The 19,997-nt window shown below is 37.6% G+C and overlaps 1 protein-coding gene across 1 annotated transcript in view; it reads left to right on the forward strand.

Annotated features, from left to right (window-relative positions):
* The window catches only part of LOC117953561 (macrophage mannose receptor 1-like), a 55,333-nt gene that overhangs the window by 26,980 nt on the left and 8,356 nt on the right, over window positions 1–19,997 (forward strand). Inside the window, exons 10-25 of the mRNA XM_034886685.1 lie at window positions 10,649–10,764; window positions 10,915–11,063; window positions 11,143–11,342; window positions 11,859–11,980; window positions 12,516–12,588; window positions 12,683–12,836; window positions 14,288–14,326; window positions 14,411–14,577; window positions 14,691–14,749; window positions 15,487–15,587; window positions 15,724–15,866; window positions 16,050–16,155; window positions 18,520–18,647; window positions 18,768–18,809; window positions 18,938–18,979; window positions 19,701–19,742. Coding sequence (XP_034742576.1) covers window positions 10,649–10,764; window positions 10,915–11,063; window positions 11,143–11,342; window positions 11,859–11,980; window positions 12,516–12,588; window positions 12,683–12,836; window positions 14,288–14,326; window positions 14,411–14,577; window positions 14,691–14,749; window positions 15,487–15,587; window positions 15,724–15,866; window positions 16,050–16,155; window positions 18,520–18,647; window positions 18,768–18,809; window positions 18,938–18,979; window positions 19,701–19,742 — 1,683 coding nt within the window. The remainder of the gene's footprint in view (window positions 1–10,648; window positions 10,765–10,914; window positions 11,064–11,142; window positions 11,343–11,858; window positions 11,981–12,515; window positions 12,589–12,682; window positions 12,837–14,287; window positions 14,327–14,410; window positions 14,578–14,690; window positions 14,750–15,486; window positions 15,588–15,723; window positions 15,867–16,049; window positions 16,156–18,519; window positions 18,648–18,767; window positions 18,810–18,937; window positions 18,980–19,700; window positions 19,743–19,997) is intronic.

Below are 19,997 nucleotides of genomic sequence, written 5' to 3' on the forward strand. Positions count from 1 at the left end.
GGAGTTGAAAGGATAGTGTGCTGTCGAGGATGACACCCAGACTGTTAACCTTGGGGGAGGGTGAGACGGAGCAATCATCAATAGTGAAAGAAAAACTGTTGGTTTTGTCATAAATGTTAAATAAATTCAGGAATAATTGGGTAGATGATTAATAAATGGAATACGTGGTGGTTACCTTAGTGTAATAAATAGGATAAATAATAATCACAATCAAAAATTTGAAATGTTCTGATCTGGTTCACTTGTATGGTATGTACGTAGACTGACAGTCCCTTTAAAGCTCACTTACTAGAACTTCTTGTTTCCCACATTGTCTGTTTATTATGCAATGTCAAATGACACATCCACATAGCAGTGTGTTCTGGGAATGCACAGTGTATTACAATGAAACCGTATAAACATCCAAATCTTGGTTCCGTTTTTTAAATTTGGTATAAGTCGGAAGGAAAATGTTGATAAGATAGGATGGGTCAGTACTATTAAGATTGACTTTTGACAATCATTCACACAACTCTTAAATCCTCTGCGGGAAATGCATGGATAAAGTCTTCAGCTGTGAGACATCTCAGACGAACACAAACAATGAAGATAACTTGTACAGCCTTTGTGCTTTTCATCCAAATATTACAATGTTTGGCTTCAGATGGTAAGAGTATTCAAACTTTTAATTTGAGTTTTTTGTGAGGTTGTTTAGATGTGCACTATACTTCTGTGTATTCAGTTAATAAATCTTAGTTATATTATCCAAATAATTTTAAAAATGTAATTAGAAACAAGTAAAACATCCCCAGAGATGGACTGTGCAAATATTGAAAAGTGTGTAATTCTTTTGATGCAGATTCACCATTTCAACTGACCAACAAAGACACTGGTTTTTGTTTGGTGAAAACAAATAGTAACTGCAATGACCTACGCTGGACAACTGGTGACCGACTTCTTGTTCAACAAAGGATAAAGTGCCTGGGAGTCCAGGGGAAAAGTGTGGGAAGTGAAATAAGCCTCTACGATTGTGATGAAAACAGCGACCTCCAAAAGTGGGAATGCAAGAATGGAACAGTGCTCGCCCTCAAAGACCAAGAGCTTTACATTGAGCTCACTGCAGACAACACAGCAGTTCTCTCCAAAACAATAGGACCCAATAACCACCTCACAATTTCAGGGACCTCCAGTGGTGCTTGTACAAGAACATACAGAGGTACAGTATAAAACACTATTCTTAAAACGGTGTTGTTTACAATAAATCACAACCAATTTCATAGAATTTCAAGTAAGAAATGTCATGATGAAGACAACAGTTTTAGACATTGTTTTTAGAGAGATGATGAGGTTATGTTAAACATTCCATTTACATGTTCACTTTATCCAACATGAGGTCAAACTGGTACAGTTACCCATGCATTGCTAATTATGCAACCATAACGGTGCTGTCATTACTAAGAATTTCTCATAAGGCGACAGAAACTATGCACTATTGCTTTAAGTACTTCATTCAAAATGTGGTTAAAATAAAACTCACAATTTCAGAATTCTATTCAGCATATAAAGGAGAATTTAGTGTCATGTTTTGAAGTTGTTTGTCGTCTGTTCTACAACACTGCAGACCACAGACGCTCTGAAACTAATCTTTGTTTTGTTCTTATCACCTCTTAGAACTTTATGCCATTGGTGGAAATGCTGCTGGACTGCCGTGCATGTTTCCTTTCCAGTACAAAGACAAATGGTACTCCGACTGCACTACAGTCAGACAGGATCTTTGGTGTGCAGTTGAGACAAAATATCAAAGTGAACGCTGGGGCTACTGCCCAGTAACTTGTGAGTACTGTATTTCAAGTCAGTCATGAAATCTTTCAGGAGCCAGTATTGCCAATGTAACTACATAGTATACAATCCGAAAAAAAAATTTAAAGTAGAAAAAATATGTAGTCAAGTTAAACTTAACTGACAGTAACTAGCCTTACTGTACCATTATTAGCCATCATTATTGTTCAAGCTGCTATCATCTCAATCAATATGCATGTTTTTCTACTTCACATTTTAAAAACAGGCTGTGGAACTGAAGTGCCATGCACAGAGAGGATCCAGACACTAGAAAAAAGGTTATTCTTGTAAACTGTGTATTTTGAGAAACTAGAATTATCGCCTTGCGGTTGTATGGTTCTGCCAACCAGTCAAGTTGCAGTTTACATCTATGTCTGTCCAGACTTATAATGTAAGTGATTGATTCCAGTGAGAAACATGCTGCCTTCCCTTAGAGACTATTTTTAAAGAGGAGAAGTACAGAGAATTGATATTGAGTTTCGTCACATGGTGACTACAAACACCTGAATTTCAGCTTTAGCAAAACCAATGAGCTTGTGGTTGACAACCAGAGGAACAGAACATTAAATTGTAGCCATGACGGACAGCACTTTATATATTAAGAATAGGAATCCCCAGTGGCCCTCTGACAATATTATCATGATAATTATGTCACTATACAGTATTAATGTAATTTTAAACATATTGTGATATTCTGCTTTATATTGCTATTTATTACTTTTTTCAACTTTAAATTATATACCCTAAGGAAAACTTTGTCAACATATGTTTCCTCTAAAAATATAAATTTGCACCATCTAGTAGGGCGGCTTGACTGTGGAAAAAAAATAATCACGATTATTTTGGTCAATATTGAACACAATTACTCATTAACCTTTGGATATAATGGATTTGTATAATATTTTAGTGTCCTTTATCTCCCAGAAAGAGTCTTTATTAGAACAAAATGTGTTTTAATACTGTGAGTCGGCTCAGCTTTTACAGATGTCACACATAACTTCACACAGCTAATGAACAATTCCAGATACATAACACAATATTGCATCACACGTTCCATTTCAGTCACTATGACCACTACTAGCCTACTGTCATTACAAAACATTGCGCTAAAATAGGAACAATAATGTTGCCCTCAGTGGGCTTATTTACTAGCTACCTAAGGAAAGATCCCGCACATAGACAGGTACCTTAGAATAACGTTACATAACTCATGTTGACTCATTTTACATACGGTTTAACAAAACTGTATGTATATGTTGTAAAATGCTGAGGGAACATTACTATGTTTTTCATGTTGGTTTTGAGCAGTAGGCCTATGCACCCAGCTGGAAAAAGTTTTAAACAGTAAGGTAACACATCATATTGGGGGAATACAACATCTACTACAGCAGGGAGGCAGCGGGACCGCAGTGGTAGCTACTGTTAACTTTTCCCAGACTTTTCCCTATCATTTTTTCTCAATTATACTATTTTGGTGATCGTTGGGGAACCAAATCAAAACTTAAATTGCAATACAAATAATTGCACAGCCCTACCATCTAGTGGACTAAAATACCACTTTCAATCTTTATTTTTTATTTTATTATTTTAGTACCAAAATGTTAAATTCTCATATGCAATTTATTTAATACAAGATTGATATTTGGCCCCTGTGAATCAACACAGTTAAACAGAACCACGTAAAAATTAAAACAAATGGAGACTATGTCTCAATAGTTGCCACTTCAGGTGACTAAAATGACTGCATCTATTTGAACCTCGATCTAATATAAAATAAGCAAAGCACACATTTTAAATATGCTGTATCGTTTTCCCCCCCCATCCCTATCAAATAAAAAAGTTGCTGCAATAAAGCTACAAATTCTAAAACGATCCCAATTGGAAGGTTTGATCCCTGGCTCTGCATTCCCACACTGAAGTGTGCTTGGGGTGCGTCATCGGTGTGTCAATGTGTGTGAATGTTTATCTGATGAGCAAGTTTACTATGTACACACATTTGTCGACCACTTTGCTGATCTTGCCCACTCACTGAACAGTGAGACCATAGAGCCGCTGAAGGTTCACTGAGACATATACCTACAGGGGTCATTTAATTTAGGGCCTACTACTGCTAGTTTACAGTTAAGTCAACCCCTGTTCATTTAATAGTATAGAGGATGGATACCCGACCCGAGCCCGACGGGACCCGACGGTACCCGACGGTACCCGACGGGTCGGGCCGGGTTCGGACAGATTTTTAGAAAGGATGCTCGGGTTCGGGTCGGGCTCGGTCACATCAGCGCGATAAGGCATTGAACATTTTGAATTTAAAACAGCTTATTATGGAGGTAATGGCGCTTGTTGCCCCGTGTGCATTGATGCGCTCATCTGTTGACATTTCCCAATGCCTTCCTACACTTGCTTAATAAAAGCGAGCTTTCCACACAAACAAACGTACATGTGTCATTAGTATGAGAAACAAATGCGATTTTAACTGTGTCGGGCTCGGGTCGGGCTCGGACAGAAATATCTTAATGCCTGTCGGGCTCGGGTCGGGTTCGGTTTCTGCTCTGTCGGACGCGGGCCGGGCTCGGACAGAAATATCTTAATGCCTGTCGGACGCGGGCCGGGCTCGGACAGAAAAATCCGGCCCGATCCGCACTCTATGATAGTAACAAAACAACTTTAGGTTATAAGAAGAAAACTTAGTACTTTGTGGGAAACATAACCTATCCATATTTTGTATACATTCATAGCAAAAGAAGGCTGGACTATACACCCAACAACAGGAGCGTATTACCAGCTCAACACACAGGCAGCTCTGACTTGGCCCCAGGCTGAAGCCAGCTGTAAACAGCAGGGGTCCTCCCTGCTCAGTATCACCGATCCTCACCAGCAGGCTTACGTCACAGGTAAAAGTGGTTCTATACAAGAGCGTGCATCATTTTTAAATGCATGACAGAAGGAAAAGCCTTATTATTTTGTCATTTTTGTTTCCCATGTCCCCAACAGCACTGCTAGGTACAGGGGGCAATAAGCTTTGGACGGGGCTGATCCTGGACCCAGAACATGGCTGGAAATGGTCTAATGGGAAGCCTTTTCGCTATCTGAAATGGGACTCAGGTACAGGGTTTGACAGTAACGGCTGCCAGGTTGCTATTGGCAACCAAATTGAGTCAATTGGTAACCATTTCGTGGTTCCCTGCGCCAAGCGCAAGGTTCAAAAGGGTTGGACTTGGTGTCTTAATTAATCATAGGTGTGTTATGGGCCTGCAATGCAATAAACCAACCAGAGTGTCATCTCTTTAAAAAAATTGCTATTGTGATGGAGGATTTGCTAAGCAGGAAGGAGAGATTTTCAGGAGAAGAAACTGATCACTTGTAAGAGTGTGAGTCATATCATAATAATATTTCATATTGTAATATTTTTATTTTTTTATATTTCTTTTGCATGTTTGTGTGCAGCTTCACGTCCCATCATATAGTGTGTTCATTGTGCATGAGCCTAGGTGTATTTTACTAATGCACTGTTAAAATAACAATGAAATGCTGCGTTATTGACTTAAGACCAGGTTTTTGTTGGTCAATGATGCTGTCAGTTTCCACTACCTCAAGATAGCAATGTGCCCAGAATGCACCTGAACAAATCTCCCTGTAAGACCAGCAGGCCGGTGCATTTGATATTTAAACGGCGTGGGCGCTGGATGGGAACTTGACAACTATTTTTGCGTCTTAAACTAGCAAAGAAACTTGAATCAGGCTTTGCGCAGCGCCAGGTACAAAATAGGGTCCTAGTAGCACGTCAGCACAAAATCTATTATTAATCCTAAGAAATAAAGCGACCATTAACACCCTGGCAAATGCATGCACATGGTACTGTATTTAAAACCGCTCTCCTACTTCATTATGGAATACCAACTGTAGTAAACCTCACAGGCCCACAGTTCATGTACATCAGGCAGATGTCAATACACAAAAAAAAACTCAAACTCATACTCACAGGTGCAGCACCATACTACAATCCCGGCTGAGCAGCGCATAGAATGACAGGAGAAATGTACACAACTGGCGTCAAGAAAGCATAGTGCTGGAGAGCCCCAACTTGTTTCACATGTTGCTGCACAGCTCGGTTGCAACTCATTTCGAGATTTGACGTGCCCCCCAATTTTACTAATTGCATGTAGGGTAGACAGCATTCAGTTCTTGGTGAATGATCAGGTTTTGGCACACCAACAGCCGGTGGAACACAATCACCATGTAGGGATGTAGCAACTGTCCGCCCCTGCTGCTGTACTGTGCATGCAGGTACACGTGATTTATAGTTAGATACATACAGAAACTGAAATGTGAGTGTGCAATACTATAAAACTGCAAGAAATCTGAGAGCTGACATTAGGCTGTTTGCAAAACCAATCTGTCAAAAATAACCATCATCGGTGGTGTGAACGCACTAACTGCCAAGAGTGGTTTGGGAAGAGTGGGGGAGGGTAATTTTGTTCCCGTTTATTATTTAAAAAAAATAACAAAAATAAAACTGAAGGGAAATGTATTGTTTGACATATCCAACCTGTACTGTGCAATTCCTTCAAAAAAAAAAATAAAAAAATAACAATCATCTTGTTATAGGACATCCACTTCCTGATCCGGGACAAAACTGTGCAATTGTTGATCCTGCTGTACAGTACTCTTGGCAAAGTTCCACTTGCAGCAAAAAACTCGGGTACATCTGCTACAGTGAAGTGCCCGGTGTACTGCCGACTCAAGGTAAAGACAAAGATCTATTACATTGTAGTCCACCCATCCACTCAGAACCATATACTATAGCTATATTGTACATCCAACACACATATGTCTCCGTTCTTTTCTTGATCAGCTGTTGAGACAGCATTTTGTTCCAGCCCTTGGATTCCCTACAATGGCCACTGCTTCCACCTTAATCGTTCTCAGAAAACATGGTCTGTGGCTCAAAGAGACTGTCGTAATGAAGGAGGGGACCTAGTCAGCATCCGCAATGTGGAGGATCAAAGCTTTGTCATCTCTCAACTTGGATACAGTACGTGAAACAACAATAAATGCTTTAAGTTTACCAATAAGTAAGAAAACCTTAGTTACACTAATGCATGGGTAAAACACCCTTTAAAAGGAGAATTCTGGTGGATTTCAACTGGTAGTTCTGCTGTTTGTAAATTTGGAGTGCTGTCAGTAGAGAGAAAAATGAAAACAATCTGTGCTGCCTACACCTTTTTTTCCTCCTGCTAGAGTTAGCACCCAAAAGACTTAAACAGGGCAAATTTAAAATGTGTTTTTAGCCTCTAAACATTGTCATTACAAGTGTTTACCCATGTGCAAGATGTGCAAGTAGTTGTGAAAGAAATGCATGAAAGTTGCGCTAATCCAGCTATGTTTAGTTCCGGTGTTGATACTGCAAGGAGTGCTTCAGGACCGTCTAAAAACTACAGCAAATTCAACACATACAAACATATTTTCAAAAATAGGAAAAACAATTTAAAGTAAGTGCTGTAGTATAACTAGCAGGAGACAAATTAAAATTCAGGTTTGGAGACACTAGCTTGTTTAATCATTAAATTGAGAGCCTCCATATTTTTGTTTTACCTCTTTTCTGTGTTGTGGTTTGTAGACGGTCCCTAAGCTCTCTCTCTAATTGCCGTCTCAACACAGGAACTAAACAGAGCTGAAATAGCACAACTTTAATGCATTTCTGTCAGATCTACTGCAGTCAGGTTCACTGTGTTCACTCAGAAGGAATCCCTGCACATGGTTAGGCACTTTTAATGACATTCTGAATATGTTTAGAGGCTATGAACACGTTTTAAACTTGCCCTGTTTGAGCCTGTTGGGTGCTAATGCTTGCAGGAGGCTAACACAATGTAGACAGAACTCCAAATTTACAAACAGAGCTACGAGTTGGAATCCAACGGAATTCTTCTTTAGGTACTCAGGCCTTTCTCTTAGGGATTTAACTACCTCAAGTTGAATGTACAATTTAAAATCATTCATTGTCCTTGTACATAATCCGTGCGCACGTTTTAATAAACATGTTTTGGAAATCTTAATGCCTTAATTCAAAATATTTAGGAAAATCCAACCTTTTAAAGGACACCAATTTTCTTTGTCAATGAATAATGTATTGTATACAAATAAATATTCTTCCTTAAAATACAGGGAGCAGATTAGCAAGAAAATATAAAACAATCGGTGCTGTCTACACCGTGTTTTCCTCCTGCTAGAGTTAGCACCCAACAGGCTTAAACAGGGCAATTTAAAAAAATGTTTTTACTAAATTCAAAATGTCTTTACAAGTCCCTAGCCATGTGCAGTTATTCCTTGCAAGTTCACACAGTGAATCTGACTGCTGTAGATATGACAGAAAGGCGTGTTTCCACTAGTGTGGACTTCACTGGTTGAATTAACACAACTTTTATGCCTTTCTGTCACATTTACTGCAGTCAGATTTGCTGTGTTCACTTGGAAGGAATAACTGCACATGGGTAGGCCCTTGTAACGACATTTCAAGCATGTTTAGAGGCTAAAAACATATTTACAATTAGCCCTGTGTAAGCCATTTGGGTGCTAACGATAGCAGGAGGATAACTCAGTGTAGACAGCACCGATTGTTTTCATTTTTCTCTCTACTGACAGCACACCCAATTAACAATAGAGCTATGTATTAAAATTGACCGGAATTCTCCTTTAAAACATAAGTTTGGAGAAACTACCTTATTTAAGCATTAAATTAATAGATATTTTTGTGTCTGTGTTGTAGTTTATATATGTCCAAGCACCGCCGACTGCTACTAGAGACCAATCCTTTTTCTCCAGGTTGGAGGACGGATCGTTTTGATAAAAAATTGTTTGTAGCTCATTGTTAACCTTACTATGTAAGGAAAGACACGTTATTTGTGATTTAATATCATTTTGCTATAGAGTAATTGCTCCCAGAAGTTTGAATCTGTGAATATCTTTCCTACTTTAATCACGTTAAACCGTGAGCATGGATTGTTGTGGGTTAAAACAAAACGGTTTAGCTCCGTAGTTACAAGATATAGCACCCAACACCTGCACTCTCTGAAGGTCAATATTAAATTTGTGGAATTATGTCTTAGCAATGATGTTAGTGGAGGTGGTCTTTAATTCAGGCGAGGTGGTCCCACTGCAGCAGAAAAACGTGGATAGACTTTCTTGTTGAAATTGAACAATACTAAACAGCTGGTAACCAAATGGTTTAAGAATGAGTCAGCAATTGGGAAGCATGAATGAACCAGTCAAGAAGGACATATGAATAAACACACAAATGTGCAAAAGTCGGTTATTCACTAGTAACATATCAAGTTAACTGTTTTTGGAAAGATCTTGTTTTTTATGTTCATATCTGCAGCATCCACTGATGAGCTTTGGATTGGACTGAATGATAGGACAACGGAAGGGCTGTTTGACTGGATTGATCACTCAACTGTCAGTTTCACTAGCTGGGAATTTGGTAAACCGGCTGTCTCCACGGATATAACAGACTGTGTTCTCATCAGGGGAGAGGTATGGAGCATTATGTGGAATGGTGGACATATTAACTTTATATACTGTATATGCACAGAACATACACTTAAGCAAAAATGAGAGAAAGTGACATTAAATAATGATCTGAAACCTGATCTATCAGGTAGCAAAAAAAGGCTCATTTTAAAAATACATATTTTAATTAACTTTACATGTGTTACATTCAATACATTGTCTAGTATTTTCATATTGTACAGTTTTAAGACTTTGGCAATTTTTTTTTACATATGATTGAGTTAGCACTACTACATTGCCTGTAGTTCCTTCCAGTACATCCAGTCTCCACAAATAAATATTTAAACGGTACTTTGTTGCAGAATGGGAACTGGGCTGACCGTGCATGTGAGGAAAAACATGGCTCCATTTGCATGAAGATGAGTGCCTCAAAACCTACTGGAGATGAAGTCGAGCAGGATTTAGGCTGCAAAACTGTGGGTTAAGTTTACTCTTTTTTTAAGTCTATTTTAACATAGTTCATGGCATGTTCATTAAATAATCCCCAAAGTTTAACTTGTGTGTAGTCCAAACACTTCAAGGCAAGTCACCCAATTCAATACCCTCTTAAAGCCCAACAGAGCTTTTTTTTGCTCAGTGTTTTGGTTGTCTCCAGCACAGCAAAGACTTTACACTATATAAAAACTATATAACTATATATATTTAAAATATAACTTGGCAAATTTTATACAGATTAGATCGTCCCTCCATATGGATGTAGCCACAATATTTATGCATGCTTTATTTTTACACATACCTCATACTGTATCACCTGTTGGGGACAGGCCGGTGAATCTGCCGTTAGACCTCTAGCATTACAATATAAGCAAGCTATAAACTATAAAAATCCTTGATAAAAAGCTATTTCAGTAGCACCATTGCAAGATGATAGACAAACATAACTTTTTGAGTTTGACTCTCTTCAAACTTGGTGATGGTTTCAACTGAATGCTAATGCCCCTCTTTACCCCTCTTCTAGGGTATAAAATATATCAACTGATGAATGTATTATTAAATAAAATGGTTAAATAAAAACTTCAGAATTCTTTATAATTTAGGCCACTTGCATTTAGCTATATTTATTTTAAATAAAATATGTGATTGTAGTGATTACAGCATCTTTCAGTCTCGATTTTTTTGATAAGGCATAAGTTTGATAGGTTATTAGGTTGATGGGGTGTGTTGCTGTCTTTGTTTTTTTTCCTCTAGAAAATAATGAATCACAGTAAATTATGAAAAACCATAAAATGTTTTTTCTTTACTTTTTTGTTTTTCTACAATCCAGGGTTGGAGAAGACACGGCTCATACTGCTACTTTATAGGGATAGAGTCCAAAACTTTCGATGAAGCCAAAAATGAATGCGAGAGCTCAGATTCTTACTTAGCTGATGTTTCAAATGGGTAAGAACGTTTCTTCTTACTCCAAATTTAAGTGTAATGTATTGTGATTTACCAACATGATTTTAACAGACAAAATCGTATACGGTTTTGTTGCTGTAAACATCTATGACAACAGAAATTTCACGATCCTAATAGTGTAAATATTTCCAGGGTGGATAATGCCTTCCTCGTCAGCTTGGTGGGGATGAGACCAGAGAAGTACTTCTGGCTAGGCCTCTCAAACCAGAAAGACATTGATCAGTTTGTGTGGACCAACACAGACTCAGTGAGGTTTACTCACTGGAATGCTGAAATGCCAGGTATGAAAACACTCCGTAAAATCTGTACAAAAGTGGCCACACAACTGACATTTCACCATTTCTACCTGGAAAATGCTAGGTCACCGACAGGGCTGCGTTGCCATGACAACTGGGATTTTTGCTGGCCTTTGGGATGTGCTGTCCTGCACCAATAAGGAAAAATACATCTGCAAACACCTGGCTGAGGGGGCAGTTTTAACCCCTGCACCACCCACTTTCACCCCTGCCGTGTGTGCAGACGAATGGACTCGAATAGGATTAAGACCCTATTGCTACAAGGTACAGCCAAATGTAACAAAAAAAAGAAAGAGAAAGCATAAAAGTATGTCTTAATACAATTTTCAAATACCGTGCATACACACTGAAATATTTGCTACCTTATTTTGCATTTATATTATAAGACATTTGGGACATGGGATGAAAAAATTGGTTGAGTAATAATATTTTAGCCCTTTTGACCTGACTTGTGATTAAATTTCTCCTCTCTGTTAGCAAAAACTGAATGACACTTACTAAAAGAAGAGTTATGTCAAACGTTTATGACTTGTTTATAATGTTCATGACATGTTAAGGACAGTCATGTCACTCTTATGTAGATACCTTCAAGTAAAATCTAACCAACAATTCAAGCATCGTGGTTAAGATACATAGAAATGTGTATACGCTTGGGCTATAAACTAAATGTTGAAACTACTAATAGGCACACATACAAAGAGTGTAAAAACAATAAAACACAGGTTGCTTTTTGTGAAGTCACACTACCGAACCATATTGAACTTCTGTCTTCTGGTCAAGATGTTTTTAGGTCCTTCTTCAAACATGAGGACCTGGTATGAAGCCAGAGATTACTGCAGGGTCATCGGAGGAGACCTGCTGAGCATCCACAGTGCTGATGAGCTAGAAAAACTACCACAACGGTACAGTATGACCTTTCACAGTACATAATTAGGAAAAAACATCTTTATCTTTAACTTTATGTTGAAAACTGATTTGAGTCCAGCAGAGCAATAGGACAGTGCTTCTACAGATAACTGTTTAAAGAACACAGTTTTGTCAAACTTAAGGGATCTCTATTAGACTTTTAAGGTTCATACTTGTGTTTTGTTACTACTTAAAAATGTTTACATCCTTTAATTTTCATTTAAATTCATATTTTTTAATCATACTGGCCATGGCTGCTGCACCTGTATTCACTTCATTCATCTATCTGAGACGCTCTGTTGTAGCAACTTTCTCCCCCTGTAGCCCCTCTCCCAAAAAGGGACTAAAGGTAATATGTTTACCTCATTATTTGACGCTTTGGCCGCGTTTAATATTTACATCTGAATTGTTACATTATTGATAGGACAGAAAAAATTGAAAAGCATAATAGGTTTTCTTTAACATTTTTCGAACAGGTTTTATACTTGCATCACTAATACAAACATGTATTATAATCATTGTCCAATATAGCTATGGAACATTTTGGATAGGACTTAGTGCTCCTGACCCCGTCACCGGTTATGTATGGAGCGATGGATCCCCAGTGAGTTAACAGTATTTTACTTAAGTTGAATCAATCATTTTTAGTTAGCTGAAAATTATTAACCACCGAGCGTTTTCTTTGCTTTTGTTTACAGCTGCAGTTCCAACACTGGGCGGATGGAGAGCCAAACAATAAAAACAATGTGGAATCTTGCGTAGAATTCCAAATGAACGAGCGGCATAGAAGTGGGTCTTGGAACGATGTGCACTGTGAGAATTACCGTAAATGGCTGTGCCAGATCCGTATAGGTAAAATGACCAACCATTTTTTTCTGTATTGTTTGGTAACTAAGGTTTCAAAGAAGTAGGGCTGTAATCTCCCAGTCGACTAGTCGATTTATTGGTCGATACGTTCTGGCTCGACCAAAATTCTGATTGGTTGATTTTTTTCCGCGTTAATTTCATCAGGTGGAAGTATAGACCGTTATGGAAAGCAATAATTGCTAATAGGGGTGTTTTCAGAGCACCCCTGTTTCACAGGTAACAGTCTGTCTTCAAAACACCCCCCTTGTTTTCACTTTTTTGGATTATCCCAACCCGCTGGAGACAGATTGAAGATAGAACTAGAAAGCCTTGGTTTAGTGGTTTGCTGAATATTTATTTAATTGTGAGTGTTTAATTTACAGTTAGCCCTCCTCTGCCATCTCGAAGACATCGGCAGTGTGGCAGCATTTTACAAAAATAGATAACGGAAAAACGTTGAATGCAAAGTTTGCAAGTAACAGTTTGCATATCGCAGCTCGACTACAAACATGGCATATCACCTAAACACGGTAATCTAACTTGTCTGCGTTAGGTTGCACTGTTTTGAGTAGGCTATATGAACATATCAGAATTGGCATATTTCATAGTCTAATAATCATTTTATAACTAACGGCGCACCCACCCGCAACCACGGTAGCGTTCCCCAGACACACCCAGACCCTGCTGGATGTTAAGCCTCTATCAACCAAACGCATAAATAATATCACGGAAGGAATTGTTAACCCATTGCTGTTGTGGAGGGCTGAGGTTTTAAGAACTTGTTAATATACAGCGCCAGCACGCCACACCATCATGCATGGACTAACCGCAAAATGTGAGGGACTCAAAAAGAAAGTTTTGGGCTAATACAACACAGCGAGGCACTGAGCATGACCACAAATGTTTAAATATACAGTATACAATAAAGTGGACGTGCCTTTTGTGTTTAAGAGTAAAAGCTTTAAATTAATAGTCTAGTCGTGTCTCAGCCGCAAAGTCGAGCTCCAATGTTCAGCGCTTCGAGCGAGGACATGCACAGAGTGCTGATGCAGCGCTGTCAGAGCCAACAGAGGAGTCTCATTTCAGTGCAAAATAATTAGGTCAAAAACGATTTAATATACTGCAAATAGCCTACAAGGACAAGTACTGCGGGACAGTACAGTACTAGTTATTAATCTAATGGTTTTTACCACCCCCCAGTCAATTTTTAGTCGAAATTTCAGGACTTCAGTCGACCAAGATTTTCATTGGTTGATTACAGCCCTACAAAGAAGAGCATGTCACTCTTTTGTAACCTTTGTTGAAGCATATCTGAGCAAGCTTGACTTTCCAGCAATGTGTTCCGCAATTTTAAGGTGAACATATTCACAACTCGGCGCTGCCTACTATCACTCCCGTGCACTCACTGTTTAGTGTTCTGAGTATAATGTTCTTCTATCTACTGTATGTTCTAACAGGAGTGAATCCAAAACCACCTCCAGACCCTGTCACTCCTGGTAAATGGGATTTTTTCTTTGCTATGCAACTACATATTTTAAAAACCAACAACTACTGTATACATATTTCTGGCATGTCTCCAGACTTTAATAGGACCTCAGACCAGTGGCTAGAATGGAATGGGTCTCAGTATTATATTAGCTATGTGTCGATGGCCATGGAAGAAGCTCGTCGCTTCTGCCAAAGGAACCATAGTGAGTTGGTAACTATCAACAGTGAAGCGGAGAGTGTCTTTTTATGGAAACAGGTGAATGACATTTATTCTACATTATTGACATAATTTAGCCATGGCATTTAAGCTCAGAACTAACTGCAATTTAAATACTGCTGGTATTACTGTGCGCCTTTGTTTGTGTGTAGATATCCAGAAGTCATGGGTCCTATTGGATAGGCCTGAACGTAGATCTTGATAGAACATATGGGTGAGTATGAATTAAATGGATTTAATAAAAATGAAAAAAAAAAAGGATTAAAACTATGTGACGTGAAGATGGTGTGACCAGTTGAAAAATGTATTGTGCTGTAGGCAATGTAATATCATTGGAACATTTTTAAATAGTTGCTGTTGACATTTGTGTCTATTGTAAACATTATAAATTTGGTTGCTATAGCTTCAGGCACATCAAAACGCAAATTTGTCTTTTTGTTTTCATGGCCATCACACATTTATGGCCCTCCAAATAAGTAAGCAAACCAAATATTTAATCTAATTTCCTTAGTGTCTTTACCAACTCCTTTACCAAGAGAAATATCTTTCTCTTTAGCTTACTACAAAGTACTTTTTTCAATAGGTAGATTCTAACTTTAAGTATCTTCTGTTTAGCGCCGGGCAGGTAGTACGCAACTGGTTTATCACAACTTTTGCCTGCGTACTACCTGCCCGGCGCTAAACAGAAGATACTTAAAGTTAGAAACTACCTATTGAAAAAAGTACTTTGTAGTAAACTAAAGAGAAAGATATTTGGAAGTGCAGTATTAAATGTGAACAAAATCTGGTTGATTTTTCTGTCTGGATTCAAGAGCGGAGCTTATTTTTCAAACTTTGTTGCGTTGTATAACAGTGTATTACTACTTATTTAAAAAAAAAAGATGGAAATGAATGTAAGAGCCTGCCAGGATGTCTTTTAAATTTTCAACTGAATTTATTGGGATACAAAAGGTGGATGGATGGTTCCCCAGTGGTGTTTACACGTTGGGATGAAAATCAACCTGTTTTCATACGCAATGATGAGAATTGTGCTGCCATGACTACATCCATGGGTGAGTAACTTAAATGGGATTAATTGGCATACTTTCATATATTGAATTTATAAAGAATTGATCGGAGATTTGGTTTGAAATGTAATGCTCATTGTTTTCACTGAACTATTAATTAATATTTTGGATTGACTTACAGGGTTCTGGCATGCTTATAATTGTGGGCATGAGCATAAGTCAATTTGTAAACGTAGTAGCTCACCACCTGCCAATGCCACTGTAGCACCAACAGTTTCTCCAAAAGGTGGCTGTCCACAAAACTGGGAAAAACTTGCCTCGAAGGTCAGCGGTCAACTTGTTTTTTTGTGTGGTTTTTTTGGTGTTTGGTAAGGTGTGAATACAACTGATGTTAGATGAAATGGTCCAACAATCTGAAAAGGCATTTATCTATTTGTGGATTAAAAAACTAACAAGCTATTGTTCTTTTTAAGATATGAAACTAAGCTGTTGATTTTTCACATATAGTGTTACAGGATCATTAATACCCAGAAGGAGACGTGGGTTGGAGCAAAGACACAATGCAAAACAATGGGGGGAAATCTGGCCTCAATTCTCTCAAGACCAGTACAAGGTGTGTTTGTTTCACTATTAAAGTATGTTTTTTCCAGAAAACTATTGTTTTTCAGGGTGTCTGCAGGTTTTTACAAGTAGAATGTCAGACTTTTAAAGATCATAATGAATGCAATTTAAGACTTATTTTACATCCATTCTGGCAAAAAAATGAACCGTTTTAATTAGTGGTTTCGTGCTTCTTTAGTGGTTGTGTAACAGTGTGATTAATACAAGTTTATTTCCTTCCCGAAACCACATTTAAAAGACTGAAGCTACAGTAATGCAACTTTATAAAAGTAATGTTTACTTTCCTTCTCAAAAGGCATTTCTCACAACTTGCAAGCACGATAAAACATTTTCACGAGCAAATTATATTGTTTCACCGTAAAGATATTACTCTTTCCACACCAATTAAAATTGTATCAAAAAAAAATTTTTTATCGAGAAATGTACAGGCAGCTGCGAGCGTGAAAAAAAACAACTAGGGAGAGTAAAGAATGGCACCTGTGTGGTTAAAAGTAAGCAGCACATAAACCTAGGGCTGCACAGCTAATCAAATTTAATCACGATCACAATTTTGGTTTCCCACGATCAAATATGCGTAATCAAGCGATATTTTAAATGCGTCATTCCATTCATAGAACACTCCGGGTCTTTTTGCAAAGCCAATCTACCGCTCCGTAAACCACTGTCTGATCATGTGCCAATCAGAGTTATTCCCTGCAAAGCGCAGCTTAGTTTCTAGATCTGGACAGTCACAGAAGACAGAGTAACGTGAGGAAAATTCCACAACAGATAGCAGTTGGTCATTCATCGGTTACAAGGTTTACCAGTTTGCTAGCAAACGCAGCATTTTGTACAACAGCAGTGACCATTGCTAGTTGGTGTCTGTTAGCTCACAGGGCTCTAGAGTGCGACTAAAGTTTTTCCTAGGTCGCACTGGTGCACCTAATGTCCTCGCATCCGCTGCCTCCCCACAAATGAAGCAATGTTGTTTATATCGATATGCTTTAATTTTGCATTACATGACCCACTCCTTCTGTAAAGCTGTGCCTGTGTTTAAATTGTTATTAACATAGCTGTATAATGATAAGCATGAGAGGCAAACCGGTATTTGTACCTGTGTTACCGCTGGTAACTCTGCTCTTGCAGCGGCCAGGCCGAAAAACACAGAAGAAGTTACTGAATGCAACCAACTTCAGTTCGTAGAATACTAGCGTGTGACGCCTGCTGGACCCATTCATTATGAGTCAGCCGTCACTCTGTAGTATACATCCATGGCACTCCCTCTCTCTCCTTAGCCTTTTTAATCAGTTATTGTTGAAAACAAGTGAAGGAGCTTTCTCAATGAAAAAAATATATATCCTAGGCCATTTATTTAAGATAATTTTCATTTACACATGTTGCAGCTGTATGTATACAACATACAACTTCAATATAAGAGGGCTGTAGCACAATATGGATGTGAAAGCAGTTATGAATAGCCCATGTGACAATAAAATATATTTTGGTTAAAATCAACAAACAATGAATGGTGATCTCAATATTGATGAAAATAATCGGGATTATCATTTTGGCCATAATCATGCAGCCCTACGTAAACCAGACGCCATAAATGCATATGCATATTATATAATGTAAATGTATGCTGGGTGTCCAAGTAGAGTCAGGCACAGACAATGGGCCTTGTTATTAAACAATTATACACATTTAAAGTTGTTTGCAAAGAAAAAGATTTTGGCTGGTTCAGTATATAAATACACATTAGGGCTGGGCAAGTTAACGCGTTATTATCGCGTTAATTAATTCATTAACGGCAACAATTTTTTATCACTCGTTAACGCAGTTTTTATTATTTCTTTATTATTGTAAAAGTTTGTTGCTCACAGGCTTTGTAAATACTGCAAAGTTGAATTTTCTTATCACCGGAGTACTTCCAGTCTGAAACATCACCTTAACAGTTGATAACAGCAAATCATTCAACGAAACACACAGTGGCGCGAGGCTTTGGCAGGCTACGTTAGATTCAGCGTGTGGGTCAAGAATATCATATTTTATTTTCTCTATATTGCCCAGCCCTATACTGACTGCAGCATTATTCTTTATCTTTTGGCTTTTGTTTATTTATTGCAGTAGTAGTGGTCATAATAAGTTAAAATGTGATCCAAGATGTTCATTAGCTAACGTTATGTGTGAAGTCCATAAAGCTGAATGGACTTTATTTTCATCCAAAGACTCTTTTTGTGAGAGAAAGGACACTATATCCTAGAAAGTAATTGTAAGACATATGTGCATATGAAGCATATTGTTGCTAAAAAAGGAACTACACATTGTATTCATTTAGGTAACAACTTGAAATTATCAATATGTGTTACCTTTTCAGTGTTTTTGACTACTAAATTGGCTGAGGCACCAACCACAGACCTGTGGATTGGTTTGTTTAATGTACATGGAAATCCATTTCTCTGGGCTGATGGGCGACCAAGAAGATACAACAACTGGGGGAATGAAGTAAATGTACACTGTAATTTTGGTATTAAAACGTGAAGTTGTAAAGTACAAGAGGTATATATAAATAACTAATTCTTCCCTGTTTTTAATAAAAATGTGACTATTTCTCTTTTGTTGCAGCGCTGGAATCCTTCAACTAGATGGAACCACGACCTTTTTGGGGTAGTTAATATGTTTAAACTTTATTTGTGCAAGAGGCATTGCACAACTGTGACAACTTCTGTAATGTTTATAGTACATTTCTTTGGTGTAATGATAAATATTACTGACATCCTTATTTTCCTTTGCAGAGGCAACATTCTTTTCACGACTATAGGCTACAGCGTTATGAGGTAAAACCTTTTTGACAATTTGTATGTGCAATACTAGGCACTGGCCGGTATGACCTTCTGACGGTATGATTACCTTCAACATGGTTTCACGGTACTGCATTTACTACATTTTAAAATGTCTAGGTTCTTTTCCTCCATTAAACACACTGTATTTTATTTTAAACAGCATAGCCTATAAAATATTTTGTATATTTTTAAATGTGTACAAATAAATACAATCAACCTTTGCTGCCAGAGCTAATGCTGCTCTAAAAAGATGAAAAATAAAGAAAGAACGGAATCTTTTTTGTAATATAGCACTGGATTTCACATTAATTTAAACAAAATATTACATGATCCAATTGTTTTTATGTAAAAATATATAAGATAAATATGAATAATATAAACAATATAAGTAAAAAATTTCTTAATTTACTGTAAATGCGGAGGGATTTCTTAATTGCACTTACTGTCCGCAACAACTCATTAAAAGAGCTCATGCCGCAGGAAAGGTATAACGGAAAACTTTTAGTGTTTTGGAAACCGTGACTTTTTCATAGCGTGGTATACATTAAAACCGGTAACCATGCAATACCACTTCCTTAATCTAGACTTGGAGCCAAAATACACTTTATGACAAGCTGGGGTTCTTTTTTGATTATTAATATGCATCTGTATTGTTTGTAATATAGTTTCCGTTTATATGCATACAAATTTATGACATTTTGATTTTACATTTAAGATGATGGATATTGAACTATATGATCTGGCAACGATTTTTGAGGTAATACTATTTACTTGCAATACAACTTAATTTGTCTTGACTTGGATTTTTTGCTATTTTGTGAAGATATTTAGAATGTTTAAATACAGGTAAATAAAATAATAAATAAATCGAGAATTTAAAATGAACCCTTTTTGAAGTAGCTACAGTATACTGTATATAAATGATTGGGTGTCCTGCTATTGTAATTGGTTTGTAAATGTTTTAAATGGGGATTTAAATGTGTATGCAGAGACATTAGGGCTGCCTCCTCTT

The sequence above is a fragment of the Etheostoma cragini genome, chromosome 12 (assembly GCF_013103735.1).
Source record: "Etheostoma cragini isolate CJK2018 chromosome 12, CSU_Ecrag_1.0, whole genome shotgun sequence".
Classification (NCBI taxonomy): domain Eukaryota; kingdom Metazoa; phylum Chordata; class Actinopteri; order Perciformes; family Percidae; genus Etheostoma; species Etheostoma cragini.